The sequence below is a fragment of the Oreochromis aureus genome, linkage group 7, assembly GCF_013358895.1.
Source record: "Oreochromis aureus strain Israel breed Guangdong linkage group 7, ZZ_aureus, whole genome shotgun sequence".
Taxonomy (NCBI): domain Eukaryota; kingdom Metazoa; phylum Chordata; class Actinopteri; order Cichliformes; family Cichlidae; genus Oreochromis; species Oreochromis aureus.
Window position 1 is genome coordinate 46,903,971 of NC_052948.1, and position 18,051 is coordinate 46,922,021.

General features: G+C 38.7%; 1 protein-coding gene across 1 annotated transcript; it reads left to right on the forward strand.

Annotated features, from left to right (window-relative positions):
• The first annotated feature begins 2,297 nt into the window (after nt 1-2,297).
• On the forward strand, nt 2,298-16,069 carry rad23b (RAD23 homolog B, nucleotide excision repair protein). Its single transcript, XM_031754542.2, has 10 exons — nt 2,298-2,506; nt 3,385-3,466; nt 8,743-8,822; nt 11,232-11,413; nt 11,506-11,555; nt 11,959-12,086; nt 12,182-12,317; nt 12,445-12,572; nt 15,134-15,289; nt 15,519-16,069. Exons 1-10 carry the CDS (start codon nt 2,441-2,443, stop codon nt 15,630-15,632), a joined length of 1,122 nt encoding a protein of 373 aa, XP_031610402.1. The 5' UTR covers nt 2,298-2,440; the 3' UTR covers nt 15,633-16,069.
• The last annotated feature ends 1,982 nt before the right edge of the window (nt 16,070-18,051 follow it).

Here is an 18,051-nt window from a genome sequence, read left to right on the forward strand (position 1 = left end):
AGATAGAGGAGGGGAAGGCAGGATACAAGAGAGGCAGAAGGACAAAGGCAGTTGAGAGGAGTGGTAGATAAGGACAGACAGAGTCATACAAACAGTCATTGCAAGTAAGAGGGAGCGATATAAGAATGAGGGAAAAATGGCCTGGGGAAGAGACCCCATCGGCCTCCAGCATATTATCTCTTGCACTCAACAGTCCTGTTTAAAGTCAGGGCTGGGCAGCTGGACGATAGAAACCAATAAAACCTCTGAATGCTGAGTGCTGGATGGGTGATATTGAAATTCCTCAATGCATGCCAGAAGGACCTGGGATTGTTGAAAGGTTGATAACAGAATAAACTGCCAGCTCATGTTTAATAAGGAGAGCAAGTTTTTCCCAAAACGTCAGTCTTGAGACAAATGTAATGAACAAGCAGCAAAAACATTCAAGTAATGCATTGCATGTCAGTGGTTACATACTGCAAGCCTTCGAGTCTGCTTAGATGATGTTGTCCCTGCTTTGAAAACAATTTGCATCTAATTTGAAGAGGTTAGTACTGTAGAATAAGAGTGTGTGCAACAGGCTACAATGACCATTGAAGGATTAAATTGAAGATATAGGCCTTTTTGACTTGTTATAATGGCTTACTTGGGTACTTAGTTAGTTACTATTTTAATTTCATGTGTTTGTCCTGTGGTGACAAAGCAAAATGCATACCATGAAAAAAGAGCTGTTATCGCACTGAAAATTGTTTGTGTGTCTATTGAACTATCCCTCATTTATATTCATATTTTACAAGGAAATGGGAAATAGCTGCAGCAATTTATTGAAACACATGCAGACATAACCAGAAGTAAAGTATATGAGACGAAAACTGAGTTTGTAAAATTCTAATGACTTTGAAAGTCAATATTTGGTATGACTGCCTTTTTCTTCAACAAAGCCAGAACTTAGGCAAGCTTTCTTGAAATAGCCTTCAGGAATCGCTCTCCCGACTTCTTGAAGGACATTCAAAGCTCTTCTTTGATCATGGTCATGCTGAAAAATGAAGCCTGCTGAATGAATGCTTTCCAGATGGTATTGCACAGTGGATCAAAATCTGGTGGTGCTTATCTGTGTTCACATTCAATTCATCAATTTTGACAGATGGTTGTAGATACTCTCTCCTGATCTTCTTCCTATATTCTGTTGCAGCTGATTTTCAGTTCGGTCCAGTCTTTTCTCCCTCTTTCCTGACGAGGCTTCGGTGAACAGTAGATGGATCAACAGCTATCAGACCTGTGTCAGACCTATGATTTTTACTTCCTATTTCTTAAGAACATGACTTTCAGATACTGTTCATCTGCTGATATGTTGGGTTTTTTTTTTTGTTTTGCTTTGTTTTGTTTTGTTTTTGGGCTTGGCACATCTTTTTTTCCTCCACTTGTCTAGTTTCATCCAAATCTTTAAGGACACAGTGCACAGCATGCTGAGATATGCCAAGTTTTCAGCTCATAGATCTTTGGGACTCATCTCATTGGTACAGAAATATTATTTCATGCCTGTCAAACTGTGTTATCTTTGGCATTTTTTGTAGATTCAACTAAAGAAATGGGAACAAATGATGTGCTTTTGTGACAGGCTGCTAGTAATAAAGTGCCTAAAGATACAATTTAATACAATTTGCCAAGTTGTCTGTTATGTGTAGAAAGACACTGGTTCATTGCTCGAGTTAGGTGTTTTATTGTGTTTAGTGAGTCATAGGTCAGTTAAGTGCTTCAAGAAACAAACAAACAAGCAAACATTCCCCTGAAAATGGTCAAGTAAAAGGACTAAACATGAGTGAAAAAGCAGCCATTGTCCAAAGAAAAACTTTAAATGACCTTCAGAAAGCCAAGACCTGCTCAAGACCACTTTGAAAAAGTATAAGAAAGTCTGGCTCTTTGGAAGCAAAATATAAACTAATGACAGGTGACTCTGGACTTTTGCGCAGTACCTTACCCTGTACCTTACCCTGTTTTCTGTTAATTCACATTCATCTGCAATTAATACTGAGTTTGCAGGTATTTTAAATAGTCATGAAACATCAGCTCATAAAATATGTTTTTGCATGTTATTGAAATTGTAATCCACAAGACTCTGGGCTTACTTAAGTTTTTCTGCGCCATTTTGCCAATTATACTTATGTGCCTTCAGTTAATCAGCTCGCAGTGTTTCTGTATTGTAATACTTCACTGGAATCAAACGTGTTGGAAAACTCACCAACGAGCACACCTGAGCATTGTGGCCAATGCTCAGTTTACTGCAGTACCGAAGCAATCCACTAGGAGCGCTGTGCGTCAAGTATTTAACATAGAAGAAGAAAAGCGATACGTCATGGCGGCTGACAGTTTACGATGATTTAACGAAAACAGTAAAGACTCGTGCAAGTTGGATTTAAAGCGTTTAAACCGGACCCAGGAATAATAAAACTCCACCGACAAAATGCTAATAACTTTGAAGACCTTACAGCAGCAGACTTTCAAAATCGACATCGATGAAGAGGAGACGGTGAGAGTTAATAATCATGCATTTTGTGACAGGGGAGTGGAATGGGAATTGAGTATGTCCTGAAATCGACATGATTTGTTTTGAACATTTCCAGTTTGGGCGTTTTATAGGCAAGCCTGGGTAGTAACGTAAGATTCTTTTTGGATGCGTCTGACCTGCATTAGAAGTTCGGCTTAATCCAGATGCGTGTTATTTTTAAAAACCAATCAGGAAATTGTTTTTGTTGTCAGCATTTAGCCGTAGCCCACTTAAGGCTCCAAATGTGAGTGTTACGGGGGGGCGGGGTGGGGTTGACAGGTTAGCTTGAACCTTACCATTTTAGTGTTTCTCGGTCTTTTTCTGTTAGCTTGTAAAACTTATTATAATTGGAACATTTGGGTTAAGGTAAAACAAGAAAACGTTTGTGCCATTTAGAGAAAGTAGCGTTATTTATTAAAGTCATTAAAACATTTTGTACTTGTTATTAAGCTTGTATAAACTCTCTTTTGTCTTTGGCCAAATATATAAATCTGTGAGCTAGCGTTAGCTTTATCCGTCGGCTGCTGAAGGCCGGCTGGCTACAGCACATCTCATTACAACTTTCTTTAGTGCAGACACTTTTAACTTTTACTTTCGACTTCTTGTATGCATATTAGTCGCCAGATTATAGTTAGCGTTGCACTGCTTTTAAATGTATGGTTTTGCATAATCACCGATGACACCGCTGATGTTCGCTCAGCGTGTAGTTTTATAATTGTGCTAGCAGTTGGGTCACACTTTGGACTTTTACTCCTGTTAGCGTTGCAGGGCTGGACAAAATGGTGCCAGTAAAAAATGTTAATGGTTTTGTTGGTAAGGGATGAAAATATGAAGTAAAAGTGCATATGTTTATTTCACAGGTGAGGACATTGAAAGAGAGGATTGAGCAGGAAAAGGGGAAGGAAATTTTTTCAGTTGCCGGACAGAAACTGATTTATGCTGGTATGTTATATGCTCTTGTATCTTCTTAACTAATTTTCTTTCTTTGTTCAAGGAAATATTAATTTAAAAAAAAGAAGAATTTTATTCGTATAGCCCTTTTTAAGCACACAGTTACAAAGTGCTTCAAAGTTTGGATAAAATCACACATTAAAGATGAGTGTACATAATCAAACATGCAAACATTGGCTTACATTCAGTCCTACATACACACAACTCCAATACACGCATAATGAAACATGAGTGAACGATTAAGGTAACACTAACAGTCGTTTAAACAACACTGGTCCAGAGCTACAGCCACAAAAGTATGATCACCTTGAGATTTAACATGAGGGCAGGGAACTGTTAAAAGACCCTGATCAGATTATCAAAGAGGTTGACTGCTGTTATAAGGTCTCAGTAGTGTTGCTATATATGCAGGAGCTGATGTTTTCTTTTTATTTTTGAGTTGTAGGTAGGTTGTAGGCTAGGGCTTTTTTTAGATTTACAGTTCAATGAAAGACGACCATTGCAGAGCCGCTGTTGAGACTGAAGTTGTCCCAGTTTTTGTTGGTTTTTGCATCTATGCTTTTAAACCATTATTGGTATTTTAGGCTCTAGTCACACAGACGTAGAGCTGGGCGATAGGACCCAAAATTCATATCTCGATATTTTTTAGCTGGATGGCGATATAAGATATATATCTCGATATTTTTTTAAAGCCATAAAGTAAGAACAAAAAGAGAGTTCTTAGTCAAAGCTGTGTCCCAGATGTCACACAGACACTTTTATTAACATACAGCATAGATGTACATGAAAAAAACTACTCAAAAATAAATTATGAGCATTTATTAAATAATGATGCTCTATAAATAAAAGAAAACTATGTTGTTTTGTGCATAACAAAGAGCTCACTATTGTGCAGTCAAAATGTAAACTAAAAGACGCTGAGCATAATAACATAGACAGATTTCACAGCTGCTCTGTTCCCAACTTCTACTGCATGACTGACAGCCTGGAGTTTGAAATCCGCTTCGTAACCATGTCTCTGAATAGGTGCCATTTATGGTCCTATACACACACTGTCTACGGTAATATTACGTTGAAGCACAGTACGTATTACTCCGCGAGGCTCCTCGGTAGCCGTAATTCTCCGACAATCCATCAAGCGGTGCAGCTCCGTAGCTTACCAAAGGCGAACTAAAACATTTTTGACAGATTGCTGAGCGCTGTGTATCACATAAAATCGGTTTGCGGTCATCAAGCACAACCAGAATTCATACAAAAGGCGCGCAGTCAACTTTTGAGAAAATGAAAGGATTTCAGGCCGTGCATGGCGTTAGCGTGACTAGCTCGTTAACACGTTGACGCCGTCCAGCCCCACGCACGGGGCGACGCGCAGTAACTCATTAACGGAGATTTGCCGTGTCCATCTTGTCGCTGCCTGCAGGTGAAGCAATGGGGGAGGAGGGGGAGTTGTGTTCAGTGAAGGAGAGGCGAGGTCGAGTAACGTTGCGTAAAGACAAAAGTGGACGAAGGAGAGACAAACTTGCGGCTCCGCAACTATAATTATAACGTAACATAGACTATATCGATATAAAGGATATTGTCACATCTTATATCTGGTATAAAAATAAATCGATATTTTTAAAAACTCGATATATCGCCCAGCTCTACACAGACGTAATGACCAGTTAACAACCTGCTGTCAGCGACCCACTGGTTATCACCTGTTGCTAGGGAAAATGTGCATTCCCCGACCAGCTGGCAAGTGGTTGCAGGACGTTACTGGCAGTGGCTATATGGAATTGGTCACAAAAAGGTATTCAGTGTTGCCCTGAAAACCTTTGAACTTTAGTCACTAAAGCCTTGATTATAGTCTCAGGGTTCGCTCAGGTACTCGTGACGTTTTATTGTCACACTGTGAGTGAGAGTTGAGGGTCTGTGCGGATGTCTACATGCCTGACTGTTTCTGGTGATGAGCAAATCATTAAAAACAGTTGGGCGATCACGTCATCACAAGGGGACCAGGGCAGAATGAACACTAAATTTATCGATTTTGGTAAGGAACCAATTTATCCATCCATGGTACCCACATCTGTACAATTCCTCTTTGAAATAATGCAAAGACGGTCACATGTGCAACAACTCGTGGAGGGAAATTGCCCCTAGCATCGATGTTGGCATTTTGAATTGAGTCGTAGAGGGCCTGTAGTTCCACTATACGTAGACCCCCAGGCAACTACTCATGTGAAAACATGTCCTCTGGACAACCTTCAAATGAGGTTGTAAATACTATACTAGGATTAACTCACACATCTCCAGTAGTGCTGGGCGATATGGAAAAAATATTTATCACGATATGAATTATTTTATATCACGATAACAATATATATCACGATATACCACCTGACCTGTGGTCATCTGGAACGTATGCATTCTGTAAACAGCGAGTGGAGAGGGTGCAGTCTTTGTTTTGAGTTACCGTAAAGCATGTCGCAAATCCGGGTGCACGTAAAGCAGCACCATGTCACAAAACCACAAGATGGAGTTTCTTTGTGAAAAATATAATTTTTTTATACTTTATTTTCTCTTGCATAAAGTTAAAAGCATGTATAGTGAGAAGACAACACTAATATATTTGCCACAGGCTATTTAACCCTTTAAGACCTACCATAGAACCAAGTCCGCCAGAGCTTATCTTTACATTTTACATGCTGTAGTAGGGCTGTTCGATATAACGATATATATCGGATGACGATAGAAAAACGTCTATCGTTTCATTTTATGCTATCGTTTGTTTCGTGGTGTCGCAAAATAAACTGTTTACGGCAATATTTTTTCATTATTTTGATGGTCACTGTAGTGGCTATATTAATTTCCTAAAGTTCTCTCTTTCTCTTATGTTTAATACAACCACACTACAGACGGACAAGCGCTTGTTTGTATGCGTTGTCGTTAGCAACAACGACGGTAAAACCACCTCGTGTCCGCTTGTTTATTTTCCACATAAACCTTTCACAATAAAGCTCAAGATCCTGTTCAGACTTTTCAAAATAAACTGAATCACGTGAAAGATGCAGAGTATTTACGGATGAGAAGCAAAAAAGAGCCGTCAGGTGCTAAAAAATAAACCGTAGACTCAAACGTTAGAACAGGCTTTTCCCCGCAGCACGCTGTGTGATAAATACTCACAAAGAAAACGGCGGCTGTTACAACCTATGTCTAAAAATGTATCGTTTCATGCATCAGTTAAAACACTCCACTCCAGGTACGCGACGCCCAGCTGGAAACACTTCATGCAAGTCGAGCTGCCCGACATTCACAGAATTTACAGAAAATGTTACATTTTCGTGATTTATATCGTTATCGGACGATAGATGTCTTAATATCGGGATATGAGATTTTGGTCATATCGCACAGCCCTATGCTGTAGTGCCATTTGTGGGAGCATTTCAAGTTGCTATACATCAATACAACCATTATAGCCCAAATTTTAATAATATGTATGCATTAAGTCCATAGTAACTACATAAATTGCAAAAAAGTGCAATAAACTACAAAAAAATTGAAAATCATTTTTGTTTTGTTTTTTACATGTTTCTAGTTAGAGAAATTTAAGAGGCTTATCCCTCAAAACTGTAAATACAAAAAAGTTGCACAAAATAGTTTCCAACCACGAGAAATTTATTTTGAGTGTCTTCATAGTTTTATTTTTGAGATACACTAATTTTTATATACTACAGGAAAAATGAAAATAAATAAATACAAATTTGCAAAAACACAGCATGTGCATCAAAATAAACTATTTCCAACAGTGTAATTTGACTTCTAAGCATCCCAGAAACGATACAGAAAAGCATAAAGTCAAACATGACTTTTAAAAACACCAACATAGGCTTTGAAGCTAAAAAAAACCTAAATTTTCCCGCGAAAATGACGTCACTTCGAGTTTCGGACAGGTAATGGCGGACATGCGATAGTTCGCGCTGACTTATATTCCAACGTAGGAAGTGTTATGAACAGCTGATCGGATCGGCAAAACGTGTTTCTGGAATATTATGTTTTTGTTGCTGGAAGTGCTTTTTATGCAATTTTTGCAAAGCTATATGTGGAATGAAACCGTAACCTAGGGCAAGCTAATGGAATAAGATGTAAGTACAACTCCGGTTTCATATGCAAAAAAAAATTATTGCGCTACCTTACTTGGTTCCAGTTCTATAGGGATTAAAAAATAGTTAGGCAAAACAGAGCGTGCCTGCTCCGACCGGTTGTAAAGGGTTAATGATATATTTTATGTAATAATTTATAAAATTAGGGTTAGAAACAATAGAAGACAAATGGCACGATAGACACTTTTCTATCGTCCAGACGATATATATCATCATATCGCCCAGCACTAATCTCCAGTGTGAATGAACACATCTGTAACCTGGTCTTTACATCAGTCATGTCTTAGCAGACTGCTGCGTTTGCTTGTAGTTAATATGGAAGACAACAACTTGTCTGCAAATACACTTCATCTACAAGGTATGTGTTAAAGAAGCTGTACGAACTGTAAACAAAACATTCACCTTCAAACTAAAGGTTGTGTCTTTTGGAACAAGTTGGAGTCGCAATAAGGCACTGCTTTTACTTTGAAGGCGAATGTTCTGTTTCTAACTTGCGTTGCACAAGTGAGTGTTTGGGGACTACTTGGTATCTTCCATGTAAGCTTTTGGCGACCATAATAGTCGGCTAGCAAACAAAAGAATAACAAGGAGGGTGCAGCACGCTCTTTGCAACGGATTTCGTCCAGTGACAGTCAGCAACCTCCAACAACCGCTCGCCAACCAGTGAATGGATACATTTTTTTTTTTCCTAGCGTTCAAAGGGTTTCCAGGGTTACTGGCCAACCCTTTGTTGGGCTGTCTAGGCTCTAGGGCTGTGTGACTGAGGCCTTAATCAAGTATATTCAGGGAACCTGTTGCAATTGAAGTCACCACAAATGCTAATTTTCATTTGTTTAAATAATTTTTGCTAATGTCTGTATTTCAGAAAGCGCAATAGAGGGAAAAGCTGCATTAAAAATATTGCCATTTAGACCTCAGGGTTTTGCTTGACCTGCTAAAAAATTCTCAGACATACATAAAGTACAAAACAAAAGCCGTGTAGCAAAACATATCAAGAAGAACAAGTTGTGGTGATAAATTCAGATGATTCATCTGTTTATTGATACAGTTTGTAGTATCTGTTGTTGAGGTTAAGGGAGGTAATGCCCGTAAGTTTTGACTTATTTTTTTTTGTGTGTGTTACAGGAAAAATCCTCAGCGATGACTCACCCCTCAAAGAATACAAAATCGACGAGAAGAACTTTGTGGTCGTCATGGTGACAAAGGTTTGGGAATTAGGATTAGTTTTAGTAAATTGCAGGTTTTCTTTGTCAAGCACATCTTGTGACGTTTCTGTAGAACACCATGTTCTTGTATATTATGAGTACAAGCTCATACTCGACTATGATTAGGCATTTCCAACTACTTGTCTGCTATTAAATATCCTCTTCTGCACAGGAGCAAGTTCTCACAGCATGATCAGTACAGTATGGAGAGAAGGTCACTGTTTAGCGCTGCTGTTTATTCCACTGCATGGTAGGGCTGCTCAATTAGTCGAATTTTAATCTAAATTACGATCTGGGCTTTCAACGATCATTAAAAATGACTGAGCCGATTATTAGCACCTCCCTCGTGCTTTACTCTCGCGCTGTTCCGTGTGGCAAATCGAGCGCACCTCTCTGCGTTTCGAACACGTGTCACAACAATTAAGAGGACCCGAGGAAAGCTCGGAAAGCTAAGCAGAAGTTATTTGGAGAGGAGAGGATAATGGCTGCTGAAGAAAGAATGCCGCTGGTTGAAAAGAGAGATAAAACGACTTCAGTGGTGTGGAGACATTATGGGTTCGTGGAGTCAGACGTGGATCACGTAGACATAGTGTGTAAACTTTGCTACAGTGTCGTAGCTGCACCACAGAGCAACACTACAAATTTATTCAATCATTTGAAGACCGCTCACAAAGTGACATACGATCAAACAATGAAGGAGCATAGAGAAAAACTCTCGACAACACCTGCTTCATCCTCACAGACCTCCATTCACGCTTTTCATTTATTTTTTTATATTGCAAACATTTGCACTGTTATCAGTATTTGCACACTATTTTATATTATTGTTTGACAATCTTTAAAGCCATATTCAATACATTGTTAAATAAATATCGTCAAATAATCGAGATCTCAATTTCAGTGAAAATAATCGTGATTATCATTTTTGCCATAATCGAGCAGCCCTACTGCATGGAAAACTAGTTGTTCCAAGCAAGGATTTCCCTCAAAATATACAAGAATTGCTTTGTTTTTTTTTGTTTTTTTTTGGGGGGGGGCTTTTTAGTTTGTTTGTTTGTTGTTGTTTTTTAACTCTATTGTGCTACACAATAGTGCCCTGCCTGTTAAAAATGTGTCTATAAGAAATAGGCTGATTGTAGCCTTCAGTAAGTTTGCAAATTCCCCAACCAAACTTAAAATAGATTAAAAAATAAAGTGAAGAAAAACACATGTATTTAATTTGTTAATTGGCTCTTTTACCTGCACTTTCATGTGAGCTACTGTACTCGTTTCTCTCCACTCCTGTGCTCCCCGTTTCGAAGACTATGTGCGGTTTACACTGTGTGTCTGTAGGCCTCTAATCTTATTTGCTCAGCAGTGCAGAGTAGTCTAGGAAAAATACAGATAATAGGAAGCCAAATATTAGCCAAAATATAAGAACCCCGCATCTACATGACTTCACAAACTTCACTGGAGTCCCGGAATACAGCCGCCACAGCTGAAATAGATTGCACAGTCAGAGCAAAAGTAGAACTAACAAAGGTAATGAAAATCAGTTTCTCCTAATGAGTAATTTTAAAGTAGCACAGTTACTTGGGCTCTGATTCATATTTGAGGCTGAATTGTAAGCCACAGAAAATGAAGGCAATGTCTTGGTGTATTTAAAACATGTTGGGGTTTTTTTGTTTTTTGTTTTTTTTGCTAAAGGCACAACTACAACACAACAAGGACAGATATAATGTGAGAGCAAATGATGACTGTAACTATTGCCTTAAAAGTAGCCGATGAGTAAATTTGCACTTGTTTTAATGTGAGATAAGATTTTTTTTTTTTTTTTAATCCCAGAAACAGGGAATTATTTTGCAGTTTGGAAAAGACAAGTCAGTTTTAAAGCTTTAAAAAATGTTCACATGGAAGGTTGATTGGTACTCTTGTGTGGACAGATGAGCAGGTGCTTTTACAGTTTTATGCTTTGGAGAATGGTGTAGTTCCAAGTTTAAGATCCATGAGGAAAATGCTGATTATGAGGGAGGAGCGACTGCAGTGGCACAAATGTTGCTTATGTATCTAGAATCTATAGGTTCAAGGTATTAAAAAATTAGGGCTGTCCCAAATACCTACATCAATAGTGAAATTTTGGGCCTTCTTAGGATTCACATAGTCACATCATCGGCTACAACCTTAGAACTTTTTATATCGAAGCAATCGTTCAGTGAGCAAATCCTTGTCTTTGGCTGGATCTTTCCTGAGACTGTCTTTTTGTTGCTCACACTGTCTGACTCATCGAAGCCCACTGAGCTTCCTAAGGAATCAGCCGCAATTCCATGTGATGCGACAGCTGATCCAGCAGAGAGCAGCCTTAAGTAAAATACAGCCCAAATCTACCATTTTGATTACAACTTTAAAAAAAACTACAAATTTGTTTTGCAGCCTAAAAAAGCCCCCACTGCCTCACAGCCTTCAACAGCAGCGCCAGCTCCCAGCACTACAGCTCCAGCAGCACAGTCTGATTCATCATCCACTTCAGACAAACCAGCAGAGCAATCTTCTACAGACGACAAACCAGAGGAGAGCCAGCCTTCAACAACTGAAGCATCTTCCACTTCTGTCGGGTAAAGACGGGCTGATGCTTCTCTTTAACTGTTCAGTGTGTGGCGTTGAGAAATGACTTCTAGACCTAATCCAAGGTCTCCTTCTGTTACAGACGCTCTGGGGATGCAGCAAACTTAATCAGTGAAGCAGTTTCAAATCTAGGTAAGCTTGTTTTTGTGAAGGTTAGTATTCTATTGCGTTCTATTGTTGTGGGATTTCCATTTTATTTTTTTTGTTGTTGTATTTGAGGGGAAAGATTTTATAACGGCTAAAGTAATTTTGGTACAAAGATTTATTTGAACTTGTCTTGCACGCATAACTTGGGTAAAAATATATTCATGTTTGCTGGTGATCTTGTTTGTGAGTTTATGTCCCCTATTGAAACTGAACGTGACATCTATATGCATATATTGGCTCATTAAAATGTTGCACCATTGAGCAGAAGTTCCTAAGTTTACTAAATTCCTCTAGAAGTGGCTGATGGAGTAACAAACATCGCAAAGCAAAACTTGACTTTCAGTTTGTAATAACGAAATGTTCCGTCTTTGTGTTTATATCCGTACAGTGACAGGCTCTTCATATGATGCCATGGTGAACGAGATGATGCTCATGGGCTACGAGAGGGAGCAGGTGGTAGCCGCTCTGAGAGCAAGCTTTAACAACCCTGACAGAGCTATGGAATACCTCCTCACAGTAAGAGCAGTGAATTTTTTTTTTAACAGAGTATGGTATATTCAGTAACTGTGTCATAGCAAACAAACAGGCGTATGTCATCAATTTCCCCACAGGGTATCCCAAGCAGAAATCAGGGTAATGCATCAGGTCGTGATGCAGTGGCGCCTCCAGCGAGTGGAACTCCAGCTGTACCTGCAGGCAATGCTAGTGCTCCTGCCAATACTAGGTCTTCACCAAGTGCTGGGGGAGGTAAATGGCCTTATATTGTTCTGCAACTTCAATGAACAAATGTTTTTCTTCTTCCTGTGGCTCTCTTTTTCCCTCTTCTTTGTGTCTTAAAAATATTTTGCTTGCGCTGTGTGATTCATACTTGTAGGCAATCCACTGAACTTCCTAAGAAATCAGCCCCAATTCCAGGTGATGCGACAGCTGATCCAGCAGAACGCAGCCCTTCTTCCCGCCCTGCTGCAAGAGATCGGCAGGGAAAACCCAGAGCTGCTGCAGGTGACAGGACAGAGCCTTATGTGTCAAAAAATAAAAATGTTGTTGGAAACATGGATGTAGTAAAGGCTTTTAACATAATTCCTATTTAATATGATTAAGGGGTTAAAAAGTCACATTTCACTTAACAGGTCACTTGACCAGTTTATATTTCTACTTACTCAATACAAGGTTAACTGTTTTTCCAGTTTGAATAGAATACACCTTCCCTTTGGATGTCTGCCAGTACTGAGAACTGATCTGATATCAGTGTTAAGTTGATAAGCCATATCCCTTACTCTGAAGGAGGGGCTCAGAGAATCACTCTTTTATAATGGAGGAAGCATTACTGAATTTAAGCGTTACAACAAATAATTCAATGAAAATAATTTTAATTTAGTGAAGTGGTATTTTTAACATTTTTTTGCGTTGCTCAGTTCAAATGTATGTATTTGCATTACTTTCTTTTAGCTAGTTGGGAGTCACTATCACAAGTGCACGTCTTTACAGTGAAACAGAAATCGTATAAGTTGAAGAAAATGAGTCTTCAAGCTTACATAATGGGAATTTGAAAAGCACCATGACTGGAGATTTTCAGTTATGGGAGATGTGAAATACCTCTGCTCTAACTGCTCACACTTTGCTGTTAGCTTCTGTTATGCTGTTAGCACTACTGCCAACAACCAATACACTGCTGCTGACTCACAATTGGCAAAGAACACAGAAATTAAAGAAGTGCTTCAACCTATTGTGAGAATATCTAATCTGGCTTTTCGAGTGGGGAATAGGCTGATATCCTGTCCATATATCAGGTCAGTTCATTCCCAACTTGGTATATTAGCAAGTTTAACCATAAGATTAGAAAAAAATATACATCAATATTTCTCTACATTCAGAGCAAATTGTAGAGTGATTGTCTCCCCTTCCAGGTTGTCTCCTTAGGCACCTCTGGACCGTTTCCAGAGCAGTTTCTGTTTTTAGTACGCATCCTAGGACTCCGACTCTGATTACTTGCACCACTTCACCATGGACGACCAAGGTCTGAGTCAGTTCATCGAGTTAAGAATGCAACAAGGAGCGTACGGCATGAATTTGTCTCCTAGAATCAAACTATAAACATACAGCTCTGCTGTAGCATAAAGGGGTGTCTGAGGAAGAACATTAAACTCAAACCACCTAAACTGTGACACGGCCTGTAGTAGCAATAGCACTGGAAGTAGTGGAGTGCTGCCATGAGGAGACTACTTATAAGGGGAGCTCAGGCAAATTGACTTTAAGTCAGATTTTTTTTTTATTTGTTTATTTTAGAAGTCAAACTTTATGGCTTCATGTTGTGTTGAGTTGTGTGACTGCACAGCACATTCATGAGATTCCAGCTGCTTTGTGCAAACAAACCTTTAGACCCTTGGTGTTTGCGAGTCTTGTGACTGTAGGAAACTACTATACCTAATCACTAGGGGTGCAACAATACTCGTATCGATATTGAACCGTTCGATACAGTGCTTTCGGTTCGGTACGCATATGTATCGAACAATACAAAAATTTTTATTTCTTTTATCAACTTTTCTTCTGACGATGCTGTCTGTGTTTAGCGCTCAGTGGATCTGCGTTCGACTACCCCGCCTAGGCTGCACTGTCGAGTGCAGATCCACTGAGCACAGCGCAAGCTAGCAAGACCGAAGCTAAGCTCGTTGCAACATGGCAACTGCCTCGACGCTAGCCGAAATTGAACCTCCCCCACCCTCATTCAGATCTGGCGTTTGGAACTATCTTGGTTTTCATGTGAAGCATGACCCTGATGGTAAGCGCGTCATGGACAAAAGTAAAAGAGTATGTCGGATGTGCCGCAATGTTCAATTGGTGGGAACTAGTGCGTTAGCGCAGTTAGCTTGTTAACGTGTTGACGCCGTCCAGCCCCACGCTCGGGGCGATCCGCTGTAACTCGTTAACGGAGATTTGCCGCGTTATGGCTTTAATGTCATTTTAACGAGATTAACGCTGACAGCACTAGTGGGAACACAACGAATATGACTGCACATTTACGCTGACATCATCCTAGTGCAAAGACAAGTGGAAGCAGACAAAAACAACAAGCACGCATGCTACAAACATTACCCGTGTCATTTAGACAGCCGTTAGCACATGATTCTCCTTATGGGGACCTGATATGTTTAATATGCTGCTGAGAATATACCCCAGAAGAAGCGTATAGGTATAGCTTTTATTTTGGAAAGAGCCATTTCTCTGTAATAAACTCTTTTTTTTTTTTAATGATTTTGTTGTTTCAGCAACATTAAATTTAAAAACTGTACTTTTGAGTTAAAATATATATTTATAATTTTAATAAATGACAAATTAAAAAGACATGAACATTTTTTTGTATCGAAAAAATATCGAACCGTGACACCAAAGTATCGAACCGAACCGTTAATTTTGTGTATCGTTGCACCCCTACTAATCACCTATTTTTTTTTTTTTCTAATTATAAAATTATCATTTGTAGTATTTATTTTTAATGTATTATTTATTTCTGTAGTAGAGAGTTTCCTTTGCTATGGAGTCTTTCTTTTTATCCACCACACTAGGAGATCAGCAGCCACCAAGAGCAGTTCATTCAGATGTTGAATGAACCCGTCCCAGAGCCAGTGCCAGGAGGTGGCAGCAGCGGAGCAGGAGGAGGTGGCGGAAATCAAATGAACTATATCCAGGTCACACCACAGGAGAAGGAGGCCATTGAGAGGGTGAGGAGAAGAACACATGGCTGACACATGACACATTTTCCATCATTGCAAAGCTCAAGGCTCCTTTACCAAATGTGCTGGAGTATCTATGTAAACTAGTTTCCCTTACATGTTACATTTATGCAACGTTTACTCTCAACAAAATGTCAAATGGAGGGATATTACTGACTGGGGAGTACGTATTAATGTATTGATTGACTAACTTTAAGCTATGACTCTCTGATTCCAGCTAAAAGCCTTAGGATTTCCAGAGGGACTTGTTATACAAGCCTACTTTGCTTGTGAGAAGAATGAGAACTTGGCTGCCAACTTCCTTTTACAACAGAACTTTGATGAGGATTAAACAAGCCATCTTCTTTTCGATTATTTTCATACTACTTTCTCTATGTTTTGATTGCAGATTTTTTTTGATAAATGTGCACAACAAGCCTTTTAGTTTCCAAAAAAAGCTATTTTATTCACCACTTCCACATTCTACTTTCTTTGTAACACTGGATCTTTATCAGCTGGTGGCTGCTGTACAAGGGGAGGATTTTGTTTGTTATTGGTTAAAAATGAAGTAAAAATTAAAGTACAATAATTTTGCATCAGAAATAATCTGTTTATTATTATTTGTTATACTTAAGACCAGTATGTTTTATGTTAAGTTTTTTTCTGTTATGTGAGATGAGTTCTGGGTTCATCTGAAAGGTTCTGACAGTATTCATGCACTCTTATTTGATTTTTGAAGTTGACTTAAAATGGAGATTTGAAAAATTAAAGTGTTCAACACAAGCAGCATGGAGTTTTGTTTGTTTTTTTTTTGTTTTTTTTTAAATTCATCTTTGTTTATCAGCATGAAAAAACGCCACGATTAACTGCTTATCTGAGTTAGGGCTGTGTGGGAGGGGGATCTGGAGCCTCTCCCACCAGGGTACACCAAACCGGTGAAGCTGCACTGCACATACATGCACGCGTATATATGTGTGTGTGCATATATGTATATGTGTGCATTTTAACGTGTGTGGTGCTATGGAGAAGTATTAGCCTTCTTCCTGTTTTTTTTTTTTTTTTTTTTTTTTTTTTTTTAAATTATCAAATAATCAAACAAATGTAATATTAGAGGTAACTTGAATAAATACAAAATGCAGTTTTTCATTTATTAATTTGAAAAACTAAAGCTACCCAAACTTGCCAGGCCTGGTGTGTGAAAACGCCTAATAACAAGTTATACCACATTTGGGAGGGGGTGCTTTTTTCAGAGCACTGTATAAGGAGGGTCAAAGCTTTGCTGAGAAGTAATACAATGCTTTTTTTGCTGTTTGTTAATAATTGTGTATACTCACTTTTATACATTTTCATGTTAAAAAAAATGTATATATTCACTTGTGTTCAGACATGCATTCACTACACTAAAAAAACAAAAACAATCCGTCTGACACTTTAGTCATTAAAATGCTGAATAAAAGACATTGAAAATTAGCATATTCTTTCTGTGGCAATAAGCACTACAAATGACACCTGCAATTATAGCTGTCTGCTTTATGAACTGTAATTCTTAATTAAAAGGGAGATTCCTCAGTGCTGAAGGGCTCGTGCTGTGCTTTAACCAAATAAACCTATAGGGGGCAACATAGACCACAATATATTTCCAACTTTCAAGCCTGAAGATGTGTGACTGGGGGTTACCACTCACAACAAATGGAGCAATGCAATGCTACCCCCATGGGCTTAGATGCATAATTCTTTTCCCCTTCTCATCCCTGTGCTGTGGTACTTAAGCCTCTAAAGAATGCCATAATGTCCTAAATATAGGATGTTTTTCTATAATCAGTATGTGATGTTTTGAATTATCTTATAAATTCATATTGTAAGAAAATATAATAAAAATGTTGTAGTATTCAAAGGCTGTACACTCTCAAAGAGCAGTAAACCTTAGAGCCACAGCAGCAGCACCACTCAGGCGATCACGTAGTCCTCAAAGAAAACAAATCCAATGGAGGCCACAGTACAAATTCACTCAGGATTTAATTTAAGGTGAGTCTCTATTTTTTTTAATCGCTGCCTCACCACTACATCTGATCTCAGGTTTCACCCACCTGCCAAGTGGCACTTTAACACATGCAACTATACAGCAAATGTGTCAACATCTAAATACTTACACAAGTAATACTCATACATGGGTTCTTGTACGGTTTTACCCTTTTCTTTCTTATCAGGATGTAAATTACTATTTTCTTTCTTGATAAATTTATTAAAATTCTTTGCAAAGGTGCTATAATGTCATCTTGTTGCAAATCAAAATACTTAGTGATAAATAGCACAACTGTTGCAAACCCAGTATTAGATTCAGTGGTAGATTTAATACATTTTTAAGTTCCCCTGTCAAAATGAAGGGCTATTTAAATATCTAAAAATGATCACCATCTGTATTTTAAACTTATTTAACATACATAAAAATATGTACAGTTATTATAGTCAAAATCTCTCTATGAGGTCCCACTGTGAGGCGTGCACAGTATAGGTCTAGAGCCTTAATGGCTCAACAACATCACCTTTCAACTGAGCTCTTTTCAGTGCTGCAAGTCTCAGGTCATCTATCTCACCGCAGCATATCTAAGGGCTTGTACTACTATTGTGCACATCGGTGTCAGATTTGGTGTCACCCTTGAATGTCAGCCACCAACTCAGTTGTCCTCCCAATTCATCCGCCTGACAGGTGGAAAGAGAACTCCAGGGAAGTGCGACATTGTAGGAGTGAATTTTCTTTTGAAAACCTTTTT

What these genes read in the sequence shown, in the direction of transcription:
- rad23b (XM_031754542.2), top strand. Translation starts at nt 2,441, where the DNA reads ATGCTAATAACTTTGAAGACCTTACAGCAGCAGACTTTCAAAATCGAC. An exon ending in TGAAGCAGTTTCAAATCTAG is followed by an intron (nt 11,556 to 11,958) that starts GTAAGCTTGTTT and finishes ATATCCGTACAG; the next exon opens with TGACAGGCTCTTCATATGAT. An exon ending in TTCACCAAGTGCTGGGGGAG is followed by an intron (nt 12,318 to 12,444) that starts GTAAATGGCCTT and finishes TCATACTTGTAG; the next exon opens with GCAATCCACTGAACTTCCTA.